We start from the raw sequence: 18,002 nt of genomic DNA on the forward strand, positions 1-18,002 counted from the left end.
CACTGGTGATTTTCAACGTTTCCTTCATATTTTCACTACTGCATTCACCTTAAAGAAACACTATGTAGCGATACATAGGAACTAAACAGATATGTCCACTCAACCTATGCAGTTTGCATTGATCTTGTTTTTATTGTTCTCATGACAAATATAACAATTCAACATAAAAGGCAGATAAAAACCATTGCAATGATACAGAATGAGGCTATTTCAGTGCAATGAAAGCCATGGATGGTTAACACTGATGGAGTCAACAGGCACCGCTGAGTATCTGCGTGTCACAATCGAATCAACTACACACGAATCTACTCATGTATCTCTGTTGAACAAATTTCAGTAGGTCCAATGCGACACATTTTTCAAATCGTGTCAACTGTAGTCAATAAGCTCAAGCGACATTTCTTAAAATTAAATGTGCAAAAAACCTTGTCATTTCTATAACCAGGCCATTTGGTGAGTTTGGTTGAAATGTGAGGATAGGGTGTGCAAACAATGTAATAGGACTTCATTATTGTGCAATAAAAGCATGGGATCAAGCTAAGGCTCATGGGATGTCTGGGAGTGCTATCGGTGCTTTGTCGCAGCTCACAAAGGTAACCTATTCCAAACCTAACCTAATTTAGGCATGCTGTGGAAAATAACTATTGCAAATTGTCATCCATAAAGTCAGAAGACCCAAATGAATTCCTTTAATTTAATGTTAAATATGGTTGTGTTTGTACAAAAATTATATTTCCTATAACTTAACAATAATAAATGATGCTTTAGAAAATTAGAAAATGAAGTGCTAAACAAAGACGGGACTAAGACATGTGTATTTGGTCTCGGTACAGAATGAAAGGAAAGGAAGAGGGACATGATGTGTTGAAGGCAGAGGATTCAACTTGATGATCTGCCGGGGGGGGGACGACCATGCCAGTGGCGGGCTAGCGGGATCTCTGTCCTTGTGCCAACATGGCCCATGTGAGGTTCAGAGGGACATTTAACTCACCCCTGAACCTGATCGCACAGACCGTCTAAAATGAAACCCTATTCCCTATACAGTGCACTACATAGGGAGCCATTTCAGACACATCCACGCTCTTCATTGGCAGCAGTTTCGACCCCAGTGACAACTCTTCAACCTAGGAAACCTAAGTCTTTGCTACAAATTGTCGCTTGCCATCACCCCTAATAGTTTAATCTCTCTCAGCACAACATTTATCACCATTCGGTTATTTTATTAACAAATATAAATACGTCGACAGTCAAGTCTCTGTTCCATTCACGTCCTTCATATTAATGTGGAAAAGAACTCCATATTCTCTTTACAAAGATCTCTATTCTCTCTCCTTCCCGTGGATGTCTTCTGCTGTATTGGCCGTCAGCCCCCTTCACTCGCCTACAAGTCCCCTTCTCTCTCTCTCTCAGGGAAAGAGGTGTAGGTCCAGTTTGGGCGCCCACTCTAGGGCCGTGTTGACCAGGGTTAGGGCGGCTGCCCCCAGGGCCACAGTGAGCCCCATGACGGCCAGTCGGACGAAGCGCCGAGCCGCGGTGGGTTGGGCGGTCGCCACCATAGCACCTGCAGCAGCTCCCTTCAGCGCCTGCTTCTCTCTCCGCCGCCTCCGCAGCACCGTGTCCGGCTGCTGCTGCTCCGGGGTCAGATCAAAGTCTTTAAAGGTGGAGGCTGCCATCCTGAGAGACAGATGGCAATGGTATTAACACCAGGCGGCTACAGCCATGTTCAAATTCAAGAGTCATTGCTTAATATGCTGATAAGTACATGATAACAGACCTACAGGCTAATGTGAAGGAGGAGACAGAGGACAATGTTATTAACACCAGGCAGCTACTGCTGGGACAGCAGTTTGGGGCTAACCGTGTTACTTGTTCTAGTACAAACTAGTTATATTGGTCTCCCATACTAGTGGTACAGCTTAGAACGAACATCAGAAGGAAGGACATGTATTTTCCTAAATATACAGAGCCTTCGCTTGGGGTATGTGTGTATTTCTATAAACTAGGATACCCGTGAGGATTTCCTAAACTGGACAATTTGTTACAGCTGTTGAGAAGTAACTGATAATAATCTGCCAAATTTTTTCATGTCATTATATTAAGATATGGGGGTTGAATAGCTATATTCAACTAAATACAAGAGTTGATTTAAAACCTGTTTTAACCCTTTCTCGTGGTTTGTGTTGACGGATTTCTCCAAAATTGTATGACATAAAACACATCTTGTCTGTCCTTGCATTTATGGCAATGTAAGTTGTCGTTATATAATATATTACGCATGAATCAGTTAAATTAGACATTGAACTTGAACCCAGTAAGAATCCTGGATTTTTTTGTATGGCGATCTCAGAATTTTCAATTTCAAGTTAATGTCACATGCATAAGTACAGTGAAATACCTTTCTTGCAAACTCAAAACCCAACAATGCAATAATCAATAACAATGTAATACTAGAAGAAAAAATAATAATAGGAAGAGCATAATAAGTAAGCAAGCATACTATATACATGGTCAGTTTCAATACCATATTTACAATGTGCAGGGACACTGGAGTGATGGAGGCAGATATGTATAGGGGTAAGGTGACTAGGCAACAGGATATATGATAAACAGAGTAGCAGCAGTTTGTATGTGAGTGAGTGTGCGTGTGTGTGTGTGTGTGTGTGTGTGTGTAGGGTCAGTAGAAATTCAATTGTGCATATTAAGTGTGAGTGAACAGATGAAGTGTGTGTGGAAGTGTGTAGGGCCCCGTGAGTGTGCATAGAGAGAGTGCACAAATAAAAATAAAAAGTTCAATTAATTAGTCCATGTAGCTATTTATCAATCTTAATGCTTGTATAAGCTGTTTAACAGCCCGTTGTTGCCAGACTTGATGCACCGGTACCTTTTGCCATACGGAAGCAGAGAGAATAGTCCATGGCTTGGGTGGTTGGAGTCTTAACGATTTTCGGGACCTTCCTACCATGCCGCAGTGTAACATTTTGTGTCTCCTTATGTTACGGCGTGAAAACAGTTTTTTTGGGCACACAAATCCAAAATAATGTATGTGATTGCAAAAAAACGAATGCTTCTAACCGAGTCACCTTACCTTTATACTTAAAACCTAAATCGACACTGTGGTTCTTCAATAATTATGCATAATACTTGATGCGTATTTGGTGTCGAGCTGTTTAATTACGCAGCGATATTTTCACACATCATCATCTGATCCAGGAAGGAATTTTCTGAATGATAGTCAAGTGACAAAAAGCTGTTGTGATGGCGCATGCGATTAAAACAACAGCCCAAGTGTTCGCAAGGAATGTCAAGAATATTTGTCATGGAAAACGCCGCACACTGCTGCTCACGCTCCCAGGTGATATTCATCTACAACAATGCCTGATGAAGACCTAAGGGTCGAAACGTTGTTGTAGATAAATATCGCCTGGGTTTTTCAATTAAACAACATGATAAATACATTTTGGTTTCCATGTTACAACTGCAATGTTAAACAATACAAGGGGCTTGAAGTAGCCTACTTGAACTTGGAGCTCAGAAATTCAAATACTGGTATAGGCCTAGCTTAATGTAATTATTGTAGTCAATTGATAAATTCTCATGCTCCTTTATAATTATCTGTGATTTCATTTTTGATCCGTTTTTGTGAGAGATGTGGCCACTTTTGTTTGTTTCCCACTACTTCAATTGAAGGGTGTTACTCTACTCTGTTGAGGTAAAACCATGTGTGGTTATTATGAGGACGACAACATCTAATGTTGGCTTCAACTTCGCTTTCCATACAAATCCTTCCATTAAAAAAGGAAACTGGTTTTTGGTGGCTCTCTCCTTATAAAAAGAGAGATGGTGAGATTCAAATGGTGAGATTAATGCTACCGCTATTCATGGCTTTGTGTGTGCCTGCGTCTGCCACACAGGAAACAGAAAAGTCGCCAGTCTACAGTGGGAGAAAAAAGTATTTGATCCCCTGCTGATTTTGTACGTTTGCCCACTGACAAAGAAAGGATCAGTCTATAATTTTAATGGTAGGTTTATTTGAACAGTGAGAGACAGAATAACAACAAAAAAATCCAGAAAAACGCATTTCAAAAATGTTATGAATTGATTTGCATTTTAATGAGGGAAATAAGTATTTGACCCCCTCTCAATCAGAAAGATTTCTGGCTCCCAGGTGTCTTTTATACAGGTAACGATCTGAGATTAGGAGCACACTTAAAGGGAGTGCTCCTAATCTCAGTTTGTTACCTGTATAAAAGACACCTGTCCACAGAAGCAATCAATCAAATCAGATCCCAAACTCTCCACCATGGCCAAGACCAAAGAGCTCTCCAAGGATGTCAGGGACAAGATTGTAGACCTACACAAGGCTGGAATGGGCTACAAGACCATCGCCAAGCAGCTTGGTGAGAAGGTGACAACATTTGGTGCGATTATTCGCAAATGGAAGAAACACAAAAGAACTGTCAATATCCCTCGGCCTGGGGCTCCATGCAAGATCTCACCTCGTGGAGTTGCAATGATCATGAGAACGGTGAGGAATCAGCCCAGAACTACACGGGAGGATCTTGTCAATGATCTCAAGGCAGCTGAGACCATAGTCACCAAGAAAACAATTGGTAATACACTACGCCGTGAAGGACTGAAATCCTGCAGCGCCCGCAAGGTCCCCCTGCTCAAGAATACATATACATGCCCGTCTGAAGTTTGCCAATGAATATCTGAATGACTCAGAGGACAACTGGTGAAAGTGTTGTGGTCAGATGAGACCAAAATGGAGCTCTTTGACATCAACTCAACTCGCCGTGTTTGGAGGAGGAGGAATGCTGCCTATGACCCCAAGAACACCATCTCCACCGTCAAACATGGAGGTGGAAACATTATGCTTTGGGGGTGTTTTTCTGCTAAGGGGACAGGACAACTTCACCGCATCATTTGACGGGGCCATGTACTGTCAAATCTTGGGTGAGAACCTCCTTCCCTCAGCCAGGGCATTGAAAATGGGTCGTGGATGGGTATTCCAGCATGACAATGACCCAAAACACACGGCCAAGGCAACAAAGGAATGGCTCAAGAAGAAGCACATTAAGGTCCTGTAGTGGCCTAGCCAGTCTCCAGACCTTAATCCCATAGAAAATCTGTGGAGGGAGCTGAAGGTTCGAGTTGCCAAACGTCAGCCTCGAAACCTTAATGACTTGGAGAAGATCTGCAAAGATGAGTGGGACAAAATCCCTCCTGAGATGTGTGCAAACCTGGTGGCCAACTACAAGAAACGTCTGACCTCTGATTGCCAACAAGGGTTTTGCCACCAAGTACTAAGTCATGTTTTGTAGAGGGGTCAAATACTTATTTCCCTCATTAAAATGCAAATCATTTTATAACATTTTTGACATGTGCTTTTCTGGATTTTTGTTGTTGTTATTCTGTCACTCACTGTTCAAATGAACCTACTATTAAAATTATAGACTGTAAGTGGGCAAACGTACAAAATCAGCAGGGGATCAAATACTTTTTTCCCCCACTGTATGTAGTCATGCAATGTCCACATTCTCATATTTTAGAATGTAATAATTGAATATCAATGCCTAAGCAAGGCCTAAAGAATGTATTATTTCTGAAGTGGTTATGGCCTACTTTTTGCATGCTTTTGGGGGAGGGAGGGTTCTATATTAGGCCCTATATGTACAATTATATAAATGAACCCTGCTTAAAGGATGTATAGTCCTAGACCTATGTTGTTGTATAGCTGGAGTTATGGGCCAATTTGCATATATTCACATTAATTCCTCAAAGTACACATTTGGAACTGCATAAAAGGTATTTTAGTTTAGTTTCAAACTATTTACAAATGTTTATCCCAATGTCACACATTGGCCCCATTATTTATAGAAAGACACATGTACATGTTCAAATTCCTGTGTCATTGTTTAAATACGCTGGAAATAAGTACATGATAATAGTCGTACAGGCTAGTGTGAAGGAGTAGACAGAATTAGCTCAGTGTCAGGTTATTAGTGCACAGTTCACCTGTCAGGGGAGATGAAGGTTATTCTGTCAGGTTACACTCTCTCATCTCAGTGTTAATGAGGGAATTCGACTCGCAACAGCAGGTAAAAAGAGGAGGAGGGAAAGAAAGAGAGCGAAAAAGAAAGGCGAAAAGACAGAAAAAGGAAAAGAGGCTTGGAGAAGGGAGATGTAGGAGGAGGTAGCGGATCTAGTGGGGGCGGGCGAGAGAGAATCCATGGGAGAGACTACGTGACAGAGACAAGCGAGAAGCTTACTGTTGACTGTACTGCTGGGCAGCCTCCCTGGCCAGCTCGGAGGGGGGGAACTGGACAAAGAGGTCTCCTGCGCGGCTGATGAGCGTCTCGTAGGGCAGGTCCTGGGGGATCTGGGACAGGAGGTGGTGCACCGATGCCATGTCACACTCACAGTCCAACACCTCATCCTCCCGGTACTGCACAATCTGGAACAGACACCAACCAAACGGCGCGCACACACCCACAGTACAACAAGCAGTTAACATTTTATTGAATTCAATAGATGTTGTTATCAAACTTCTACGGCAACTTAGAAGACATTGTCCGAAGACAAGAACACAGCATAAGTGGTCAGCTAAGCTCTATGCTGCTGGAAAAAAACATGTATTTTTTTTATAAAACACTAGTTGTGAGGCACATTTGAACTCTAAGGGTGGCTAAAGCCACATTTCTAAATATCAGATCCATGTCAACTGACAAAAGGAAAAAGAGGGTTATGTTTGGAGTCACTTAGAAAAATGCTCTACTTTAGTCCCAAAAAGAACGCTCACCACAGCAGCAAAGTAGATTGGCATCAGGGGATGGCAGGCCAGGAAGAAGTCATACAACCGCACGACGTGTCGGAAATCTGACAGGACATGGCCAAACCAGGTGATGAGCCAGCTAAGGGCAAAGATGGTGCCCACCTCCGCCCTGAGGACACAAAACGTAGTGACACCCATTTAGCAGTAAGTCACATTATTGGTTTTATAGCTACATTAGTTGTGCTCATTTGTTATTTGAACAAATTACTGATTGTACTAACAGAACAAGAGAAAAGATGCTTACTGCTGCATGAAGTCATGCACCTCTGGATTGACCCTCTCGATGATTGGCATCAGATAGTTAAGGATGTGTTTAGTGTTGTCCATGGTGGGGTCCATAAAGTCCCTGCAGTAAAGGAACAGGAGAAACAAACTGGACATTTGATAACCTGAACTAGAATCAGATAATCAACAAAACAGTCTGTCAAATCCTAAAAATAGAAAGTAGCACTGCGTATTATTAAATGAAATGCTTCCAGACTTGCCTCGTCTCCACCAGCAACTGTATAGGATGACTCATCTAGCCAACTGTGCACAGTTTACAGTTATTTAAACCTGCACACAGTATAGAATGCTGAAACTAACAGGAGGTGCTGCTATTGTATTGTAACTGGCTACGTTCTCTTTTCTACATGGCTTCCCTTCTACTTAAAACCCCTTTGAAAGCCAAGCTCCTATGGGAGGGGAGCACCTAGAGAGACAGAGACCCACCTAAGGTGGTGCGTGGAGAGTTTCTCCACCAGAGCGGTAGCAAGCCGCTCGCCCAGCACCAGCAGGAAGGTGACCACGATGTCATGGTAGCCCTGGTAGTAGTGCAGCTGAGTGTTCCTTCCCAGCACCCGCAGGATGATGTCAATCAACTCCTCCTGGAGGCTCTCACGCTGCTCGTCTGGCATGCCTACACAGGGAGATGAGTCAAAAGTCAAAAGGTCACAAGTCAAAAGGCCCAGTTGATTTCCTCATTATGGGCCAAATCCTAACTAGGGAAAAGCATGTATAACTTGGCCTTTGTGTATCTTATGCACTGATGTCAACAGGAGACCGAGTTATGCAGGCAGCTCCCAAATTAGGCTACTGTAGTATACAACTGGAAAAGACGGTCACAACCTTCCTGACAAAATTACCAAACTTTCGCATGCAAAAAGGTTGTCCTGAATTCTTGGCCAGTGAAACACAAGCATGGCAGAATTCCAATGAATTCCAAAGCACCCAGTAATCAGATTATGCTTTCTCCATTTTGAGACTTTCTGCTGCTTTAATAAATAAAAGCAATAACATACAGACATCTAGAACACTCTCCAAAAGAAACAAATACAAACTGACAGGGTTGCGTAGTCTGTAGGCCTACATCACACAAGTCAAATTCAAGCGGGACGCAGGCAGATCAGACAATGATGACAAACCACACCACTGCCTCACGTGATTTAGTGCTATTCTAAGACCAGTGTCACTCACCAGGAGGGAATCTTCTCAGGGAACGCTGGACATCCAACAGCACCTGGTTATAGTCCTTATTATTCTCCCGCTCTACTTCCTCTGGAGAAGAGAGAGATCAGGTCACACTTAACTAGGGATGCACGATATATCGGGTGAACATATCGGAATCGGACGATATTAGCTAAAAATGCCGACATCGGTATCGGCCGATGTCTCGTTTAACACCGATGTGCAAAACCGATGTCAAAGCTGACGTTCATACCTATATAAACATAGGTACATGACGTAATGATGCCACGTAAAATTTGGCGCTAAACGTGCAACACAGCATTCCTAACCTAGCCCACAGAATGTCTGCTGTGTGGATCGAGCAGTCAACAAGACGAGCAGTAATTTGAAAGAGTAAGAACATTTCAGCGAGACAACTCAAAGGTGAAATCCATTAAAGCCAAGATAATGGATTCATTGCCCTTGATAATCAACCGTTCTCTGTCGTGGGTGATGTTGGCTTTCGCCGACTGGTCGGGCACCGGTAAACACTACCAAGTGTGCTATTTTTCAGATGTTGCCCTACCGGAGTTACACAGTAATAGCGTTACTGCTATTAGCTTCACGACATACATACTATGGAAAACCGTTTGGGTCTTTGTGTGTCAAAAAAGATACAGTAGCACTGTCTAAGCTGTACAAAAAAGTCTACAAACAAGAAAACACCGGTCACGAACGATGTGTTTTCAATACCGCGTTGGTAATAAAAGCATCATTTGTTTGACCGCAACAACTGGGGTAGTTAGCTTTAGCTTGGTACCTAGCTGGCACCAATACAACCGGCCTGAAAACAATGACCAGTAGAAACTGCAGTCATTTTCATTATTCTTAGCAATGATTTAGGAATCCTTGTGAGTAAGGTTGCCACTTGTTGTTCGCCTATTGAAATTGAACTTAAGTTCGTGAAAATAAATAGCTAGCCAACTACTTAACCCTGTTGCCCATAGCTAACATTATAAGATTCAGCTGGCTTCATCTGGCTAGTGAGGCTCAACCGTACCGGGTTATCTGTTATGAAGCAAGCCACAGTAAGGATTAGGCACAATAGTGGACTTTGCAGTTTGCCTTCAAAATAAAAGTAGGTCATTGACAGTGATGAAAATAAATACAAATAGTAGAATTATGCCATACTTTTATTCTGAAGGCTAACCGCAAAGTCCACTGTTGTGGCTAATCCTTATTGTGACTAGCTTCACATAGATGGGTCCGACCACCATTAATCAAATAAGAACTGTCTTGTAAATTAGGGTTATTTTAGATGATGACACCTAACTATACAGCTACTGAAACAGATGTCGTTTTGCTATGTTTTTGGGGAAGAACATTGTTTGAATCCATGAGCTAGCTAGCTTTTTTTTTAATGACCAGCACTGTAGGTGCGCGAGACAACTTTACCAGCATCATAGCAAACATCAATGAATTGTTATGACATAGGAAATACGAGTGAGTGGTACATGACGAAAATGTGTAATAACTACGTAAAAAATGTACCAACCCGTTAAATTATTATATTCAGGTCCTGATTGGTTAACAAGCTTAATCGACACGTCAAATCGTGTTAAATAGTATATTTTAAGACACGAAAAGACCCAAACGGCGTTCCATAGAAATCCTGGTTGAGAATGAAACAACTGAACAAATGAACAATGAAACAGCACATCAAGTAAGTGAAATAAATAGGTTTTGATTATGTTTTACTGATAATGGGAACATATGTAAATGCCAACAAAATAACTTTTTGATCAGTGTGGTGTGTGTAACCTTTATTTAACTAGGCAAGTCAGTTAAGAACAAATTCTTAATTACAATGACAGCCTACCCCGGCCAAACCCGGACGACGCTGGGCCAATTGTGCACCGCCCTATGGGACTCCCAATCACAGCCGGATGTGATACAGCCTGGATTCGAACCAGGGACTGTAGTGGAGCATCTTGCACAGAGATGCAGTGCCTTAGACCGCTGCATCCATGTGTGTGTGTGTGTTAACTATTTAACTGTAAAAGAATGCTTAAAAAGACACTAAAATTCGAAATATCGGTATCGTTTTTTTTGGCAAGAAAAATATTGGATATCTATATTGGCCAAAAATGTCATATTGGTGCATTACTACTGTTAACCACCAACTGTTGTTGGGCGCATGGAAGGTATATAGGCAATTGCAGTGGAGATGTGGACTCCTGTAATTTATGAAACTATCAGGTTCAGCAATTAGTAGACTAACTCAAGTGACAAAATCGGCTGTCAATTAAGCTCAGACCCTAAATCCCCCTTAAAAATAACTTCAAATCATGCCCCTACGCTTGATACAGGACTATTACCCTTTTTAGCCTTAGTGGCATCCCTGGTCTGTCAGTGGCAGTGGCCAGGCAACTCACCTAGTTTCTCAGGCAGGATGTCGGTGGGCACGTTGAGCAGCCGTGGCCACACTTTACAGCGGATCTCATCAGTGAGCAGCCCCCCCTCGCTGATGGCCATCCTCCTCAGCACTGCCACATCAACTGGCGTCACGTTCAGGGCCTGAGAGATCTCTGCCAACTTCCTCTTCCTCCGGGAGTCCCCATCTGTCCACATGACAACGGTTCAGGTGAGGTCTCAACTCACAGCAGTTACAGTAGCACAGTGGCCATTAGCCAGAACATCCTCCTGAGATAGCTAAACTTGGAAGCGGACAGGCAAAGTATCCATCAGACCTGGGGTTCCCAAACGTTTTTACTCAGGCCCCCCTTCCAGCATTGAGGAACACATTCCGAACCCCCCCCCACGCACACACGTCACGTCTATTTCTATAGGCACAAGCACTGTTCACACCCCTCTTGTTGACGCAGAGAACATTTTGTAGGTTAAAAGCTAATTAGTGCAATTCTACACATTTTGTCATATTTATTGTTTATTTATATGATATTTAAGTGACTCAAACATTACAACAAAATGTATGGGCTAAAAAACATTAGCTGACATGTGCTAGTTGATCTGGACATTTCTGACAAGTTATAAATAGCTCTCTAAGGTATGCAATAACCAGTGGTGTAAAGTACTTAAGTAGTACTTTAAAGTATTTTTACTTAAGTAGTTTCTTTAGGTATCTGTACTTTACTGTTTACATTTTTGACAACTTTTACTTTTTCTCCACTACATTCCTAAAGGAAATAATGTGCTCTTTACTCCATACATTTTCCCTGACACCCAAAAGTACTCGTTACATTTTCAATGCTTAGCAGGACAGGAATCGGTCCACTTATCAAGACAACATCCCTGGTCATGTCTACTGCCTCTGATCTGTAGGACCCACTAAACACAAATGTTATGTTTGTAAATCATGTCTGCGTGTTGTAGTGTGCCCCTGGCTATCTGTAAAAAAACTACAAAAAAACAGTCTGATGTGCTTATAACATAAGACACTCACTAATCACAAATGCTTAATTATGTCTGAGTGTTGGAGATAGCCAGGGGCTATCTGTAAAAAAATACATAAAAACAAGAAAATGGTGCTGTGTGGTTTGCTTAATATCAGGAATTTGAAAGGATTTATACTTTTACTTTTGATACTCAAGTAGATAAAAAAAAAAAAAAACTTTTTGACTTTTACTAAAGTAGTATTTTTCTGGGTGACTTTCACTTGATAATTGGGTACTTTTTCCACCACTGGCAATGACTGACATGACAAGAGGAAAACTGATGATGCACTACCCAATTTCGAAATTGCATCTTGTGCATTCTACTATAACAACTTTCAATAAGTTGAAAGCTGGACTGAGTTCCTAAAATAAAATTAAACATTTTGTTTAGGAAACACTGCATCAGACAAGCAAGTACATACCTGACAAAACTGAACTGCAGACACCCAGCTGACTGAAGTGTGAGGGAGTGCTTCAGTAAAATAACCACTGGGTTGGGGAGTTACAACCATCATGTAATGTAACGTTAGTACCTGGCTAGCCCAATTCATGACCTTTTGACAGTCCCCCTGCACTGTGCCTTTTCTGGATATTGATGTCACTGTGCCACACAAACTGGGAATACTTGTGTGCTTTCAGGAGTATTACATATTTATTACAGTTAATTTAGCTATGTATTTTAAGGAAGCCCGTTCTATTATACGTTCCTAGTACTGTTCCGGTGATTGGTGAAAGATTTAAGGAGACCATGTCAAACAATGCCTGGTTAACTACCAGTCAATGGTGTGTTGTTAGCTAACGTTAATGCATTTCGTTTTCCAGCTGTTAACGTAAACGTTAGCTAGCTAATCTAGTTAAAACAAGTTTGCAAACATGCGTCATGACATGACAACTAGTTAGCTAGACACATTCGTCACATCCTCTCAACTAATTGGGTAACTAGCTAACAGCTAGCTAACGTTAACTAGCTAGCTAAACAAACAAAAAAACAGAAAAACAATGAATGTCCATGACGTTAGAATAACGTTACCTTGTTTTCCAATCCCATTCAAAGGTGAAGACGCACCAACACTTCTAGATCTTTTCATGGTTTCCACACTACAATCTTCTCGTCATCGTAGATTATACTATTGGATAGATATAATTTTCTTTCTCCAACAAACTGATTAGCTGTCCATGACAAATGTTCCCAATACCAAACTAGCCTAGCTAGCTAAATAGATCAGTTATTGACGTCATTCAGCTATTGGTTATTTTATCGCAAAGTATAGCCAATTTCAAAAATTAGATTACTCACATAATTAACAACATAATAATTTAGAGAGATACAATTTAGCTAGCCACGTTACGCTTTTACCGGACAAATAATTTGATCAAAGACGGTACAGTATGAAGATAGGCTAAAACTGCTTCTCCAATAGAATTCCCCGATCACACTTGTAGGCGGTGTCATGGCGACGTTGGATAGCAAGGCTCATGCGTATAAACATGTAATCGGGACTAACGGTCGTCTAGCACCAAACTCCGCATGTCCGTTGATTTGACGGCCTGCACATCTTTCGATATCAAGTCGTTTTTGACATAAATGAAAACGTGTCAGTTTGTTACTTTCACAAGGTTGGGGTAACACCATGTTCGACTACTTAAAACATTGGGTCGAATCTAAGTTGTGCCTTTAGATTTAGGGAAAATTAAAAACTAAATAATAATTGTTCACTTCTCTCATTGACTTCCCGCCTCGTCTGTTTAGCCAGCATTCCCGGAAGTCTCGTAATGTTGCGCCTCTGGGTTTAGAAACTCTGTGATTCGATGCTTTGGTGAAGGTGCCCGCGCTGATTGCTGTCGTGCAGGGGCATATTCATTACGGAAACCGTTTACTTACAGAGTACTGTCTATGGTTTAGCGTTTAAGAACCAAACGGAAGAAACCAAAATCTGTCGTTTTTTTCTATGTTAAGTCCCTCCACGTTTCGTTCAGTTTGCTTCCGTTTAAAAAAAAAAAAAATTCAACAGAATCGGCGTAATGAATACGCTACAGGTGATGATGACGTACAGAGCAAGGATGCTGCTGGAACCCGTCTTTTTTAATATATATATATATTTTTTTTTTATACGAGGTTAGCCGAAGCCTCTGCCCTTTTCAACAAGGGTTGTATTCCTACCACATACAGACCCAATCAGTCGATATAATCGAGAACTATCATCAGAAGTCACGGGATATGAATCAGAGGGGCACCCACTAGTAAGTCAAAAGGTTCAAATCAACGTTTCATATCGTAATTTCCGAGTAGGCAAAAAGCATCAACCACGGCAGTTATTACACCCAGCATAAATTGGTGGGGGTAATGAGTAATAAATTAATTTGGCCCTAATATATGAACTTCACATGACTGGGAATACAGTTATGCATCTGTTAGTCATAGATACGGGTCGCTACAATACCTTTAAAAAAAAAGGTAGGGGCGTGGATCAGAACCTGTCAGTATCTGGTGTGTAGCATAACACATCTCCTTCGCATAGAGTTGATCAGACTGTTGATTGTGGCCTGTGGAATGTTGCCCCATTCCTTATCAATGGCAGTGCGAAGTTGCTGGATATTGGCGGGAACGCTGTTTTACAGGTTGATCCAGAGCATTCCTAACATGCTCAATGGGTTACATGTCTGGTGAGTATGCAGGCCATTGAAGAACTGGGACATTTTCAGCTTTCAGGAATCGTTTACAGATACTTGCGACATGGGGCTGTGTATTATCATGCTGACACATGAGGTGTTGGTGGCGGATGAATGGTACGACAATAGACCTCAGGATCTCAACACGGTGTCGCTGTGCATTCAAATTGCCATCAATAAAATGCAGTTGTGTTCATTGTCCGTAGCTTATGCCTGCCCATATCATAACCCCACTGTCACCATGGGGCACTCTGTTCACAACATTGACATCAGCAAACCACTCGCCCACACAACACCAAACACGTGGTCCGCGGTTGAGCCCAGTTGGACATATTGCCAATTTCTCTAAAACGGCATTCTCTGGCAACAGCTCTGGTGGACATTGCTGCAGTCAGCATGCCAATTACACACTCCCTCAAAGCTTGAGACATCTGTGGCATTGTGTCTGCTGGCCACATATATAGGTCCAGTCGGCCTGCCAACCAGATAGCTAGTTCCGGTCGGCCAGCCGGTCAGAAATGGAAGCCACATAGCTCGGTCCGTCAGGACTCGAACCCAGAATCTCTGGTGGCACAGCTAGCACAGCAATGCAGTGCCTTGGCCACTGCGCCACCCGGGAGGCGACCTACCTGTCTTGCCGGCCAACCGGACCTACCTATCTGACTGGCAGGCCGACTGGACCCAACTATCTGTCTGAGACAAGACTGTAACTACTACCAATTGGATACCACGAAATTGGGGAGAGAAAGGGGAAGGTCCGGCCCACCTGGCCGGCCAGATAGGTGGCTACTTTGAAGAATCTCAAATGTAAAATATATTTTGATTTGTCAAATAGCTAGGTCCGGCCGTCCAGGCCAGCCAACCGGCCAGATATGTAGGTCCGTCCGGCCAGATATAGAAGTAAGGCTGGCCAGCCAGATAGGTAGGTACGGCAAGCGGGCCGACCAGAGAGGTCCGACCGGCCAGCCAGATACGTAGTTCCGGCTAGCCGGGCAGATACAGTTGAAGTCGGAAGTTTACATACACTTAGGTTGTAGTCATCAAAACTAGTTTTTCAACCACTCCACAAATTTCTTGTTAACAAACTATAGTTTGGGCAAGTCAGTTAGGATATCTACTTTGTGCATGACACAAGTCATTTTTCCAACAATTGTTTACAGACAGATTATTTCACTGTATCACAATTCCAGTGGGTCAGAAGTTTACATACACTAAGTTGACTGTGCCTTTAACAGCTTGGGAAATGATGTCATGGCTATAGAAGCTTCTGATAGGTTAATTGACATCATTTGAGTCAATTGGAGGTGTACCTGTGGATGTATTTCAAGGTCTACCTTCAAACTCAGTGCCTCTCTGCTTGACATCATGGGGAAATCAAAAGAACTCAGCCAAGACCTCAGAAAAAAATTGTAGATCTCCACAAGTCTGGTTCATTCTTGGGAGCAATTTCCAAACGCCTGAAGGTACCACATTCATATGTACAAACAATAGTACACAAGTATAAACACCATGGGACCCCACAGCTGTCATACCGCTCAGGAAGGGGACGCGTTCTGTCTCCTAGAGATGAACATACTTTAGTGCGAAAAGTGCAAATCAATCCCAGAACAGCAGCAAAGGACCTTGTGAAGATGCTGGAGGAAACAGGTACAAAAGTATCTATATTCACAGTAAAACGAGTCCTATATCGACATAACCCGAAAGGCCGCTCAGCATGGAAGAAACCACTGCTCCAAAAGCGCCATAAAAAGCCAAACTACGGTTTGCAACTGCACATGGGGACAAAGATCATACTTTTTGGGGAAGTCCTCTGGTCTGATGAAACAAAAATAGAACTGTTTGGCCATAATGACCAACGTTATGTTTGGAGGAAAAAGGGGGAGGCTTGCAAGCCGAAGAACACCATCCCAACCGTGAAGCATGGGGGTGGCAGCATCATGTTGTGGGGGTGCTTTGCTGCAGGAGGGACTGATGCACTTCACAAAATAGATGGCTTCATGAGGAAGGACAATTATGTGGATATATTCAAGCAACATCTCAAGACATCAGTCAGGAAGTTAAAGCTTGATCGCAAATGGGTCTTCCAAATGGACAATGACCCCAAGCATACCAAAGTTGTGGCAAAATGGCTTAAGGACAACAAAGTCAAGGTATTGGAGTGGCCATCACAAAGCCCTAACGTCATTCCTATAGAACATTTGTGGGCAGAACTGAAAAAGCATGTGCGAGCAAGGAGGCCTACAAACCTGACTCCGATACACCATCTCTGTCAGGAGGAATGAGCCAAAATTCACCCAACTTATTGTGGGAAGCTACCCGAAACATTTGACCCAAGTTAAACAATTTATAGGCAATGCTACCAAATACTAATTGAGTGTATGTAAACTTCTGACCCACTGGGAATGTGATGAAAGAAATAAAACCTGAAATAAATCATTCTCTCTACTATTATTCTGACATTTCACAATCTTAAAATAAAGTGGTGATCCTAACTGACCTAAGACAGGCAATTTTTACTAGGATTAAATGTCAGGAATTGTGAAAAACTGAGTTTAAATGTATTTGGTTAAGGTGTATGTAAACTGTCGACTTCAACTGTACATATGGTATTCATATATAAATCATTGTCTGTATATATTGTGTTGCCTTACTAAAAAAAATGTATTTTGTTTTGTGTGAATAAATATGTTAAACTGGTCTGGTATGTTTGTCCTGGAAAAGAGGGTTTTGAAATTACTTTTCACACATTTACATTATATCTTCATGCAATCACGTTTATTGCATGACTCCTCTACATTGTACCTACATACCTACATACCTTCAGGCTCTGATCAGGCCCTACACCCAAACAAGGGCACTGCGTTCATCCACCTCTGGCCTGCTGGCCCCCCTACCTCTGAGGAAGCACAGTTCCCGCTCAGCCCAGTCAAAACTGTTCGCTGCTCTGGCACCCCAATGGTGGAACAAGCTCCCTCACGACGCCAGGACAGCGGAGTCAATCACCACCTTCCGGAGACACCTGAAACCCCACCTCTTTAAGGAATACCTAGGATAGGATAAAGTAATCTTCTAACCCCCCCCCTTAAAAGATTTAGATGCACTATTGTAAAGTGGTTGTTCCACTGGATATCATAAGGTGAATGCACCAATTTGTAAGTCGCTCTATTCTTAAAATAAAAGTGGTGATCCTAACTGACCTAAGACAGGCAATTGTTACTAGGATTAAATGTCAGGAATTGTGAAAAACAGTTTAAATGTATTTGGCTAAGGTGTATTTAAACTTCCGACTTCAACTCTAGGTAGGTCTGGCCGGCCAGCCAGATACAGTGCATTCGTGAAGTATTCAGACCCTTTGACTTTTTCCACATTTTGTTACATTACAGCCTTATTCTAAAATTGATTCCATAATTTTTTCCCTCATTAAACTACACACAATTCCCCATAATGACAAATTGAAAACAGGTTTTTATAAATGTTTGCAAATGTATAAAAAATTAAAAACAGAAATACCTTATTTATGTAAGTAAATAAAGTATGTCATGAGACTCAAAATTGAGCTCAGGTGCATCCTGTTTCCATTGATCATCCTTGACATGTGTCTACAACTTGATTGTGTC

The 18,002-nt window shown here is 42.0% G+C and overlaps 1 protein-coding gene across 1 annotated transcript; it reads right to left on the reverse strand.

Moving 5' to 3' along the window:
- Positions 1–107: 107 nt before the first annotated feature.
- Positions 108–13,704, reverse strand: LOC106565398 (TBC1 domain family member 20). Its single transcript, XM_014132465.2, has 8 exons — positions 12,746–13,704; positions 10,696–10,881; positions 8,291–8,371; positions 7,547–7,733; positions 7,080–7,181; positions 6,803–6,944; positions 6,273–6,457; positions 108–1,674 (listed from the first exon to the last, which is right to left on the reverse strand). The coding sequence occupies exons 1-8, from the start codon at positions 12,801–12,803 to the stop codon at positions 1,407–1,409; spliced, it is 1,209 nt and encodes a 402-aa protein (XP_013987940.1). The 5' UTR covers positions 12,804–13,704; the 3' UTR covers positions 108–1,406.
- Between the last annotated feature and the right edge of the window lie 4,298 nt (positions 13,705–18,002).

Source organism: Salmo salar, chromosome ssa12 (genome assembly GCF_905237065.1).
Source record: "Salmo salar chromosome ssa12, Ssal_v3.1, whole genome shotgun sequence".
Taxonomy (NCBI): domain Eukaryota; kingdom Metazoa; phylum Chordata; class Actinopteri; order Salmoniformes; family Salmonidae; genus Salmo; species Salmo salar.

Coding starts and splice junctions, on each gene's coding strand:
- LOC106565398 (XM_014132465.2), bottom strand. CDS start 12,803: ATGAAAAGATCTAGAAGTGTTGGTGCGTCTTCACCTTTGAATGGGATT. Junction 10,882..12,745: donor GAATGGGATTGGAAAACAAG/GTAACGTTATTC, acceptor TCATGTGGACAG/ATGGGGACTCCCGGAGGAAG. Junction 6,945..7,079: donor GTGCATGACTTCATGCAGCA/GTAAGCATCTTT, acceptor TTGTGTCCTCAG/GGCGGAGGTGGGCACCATCT.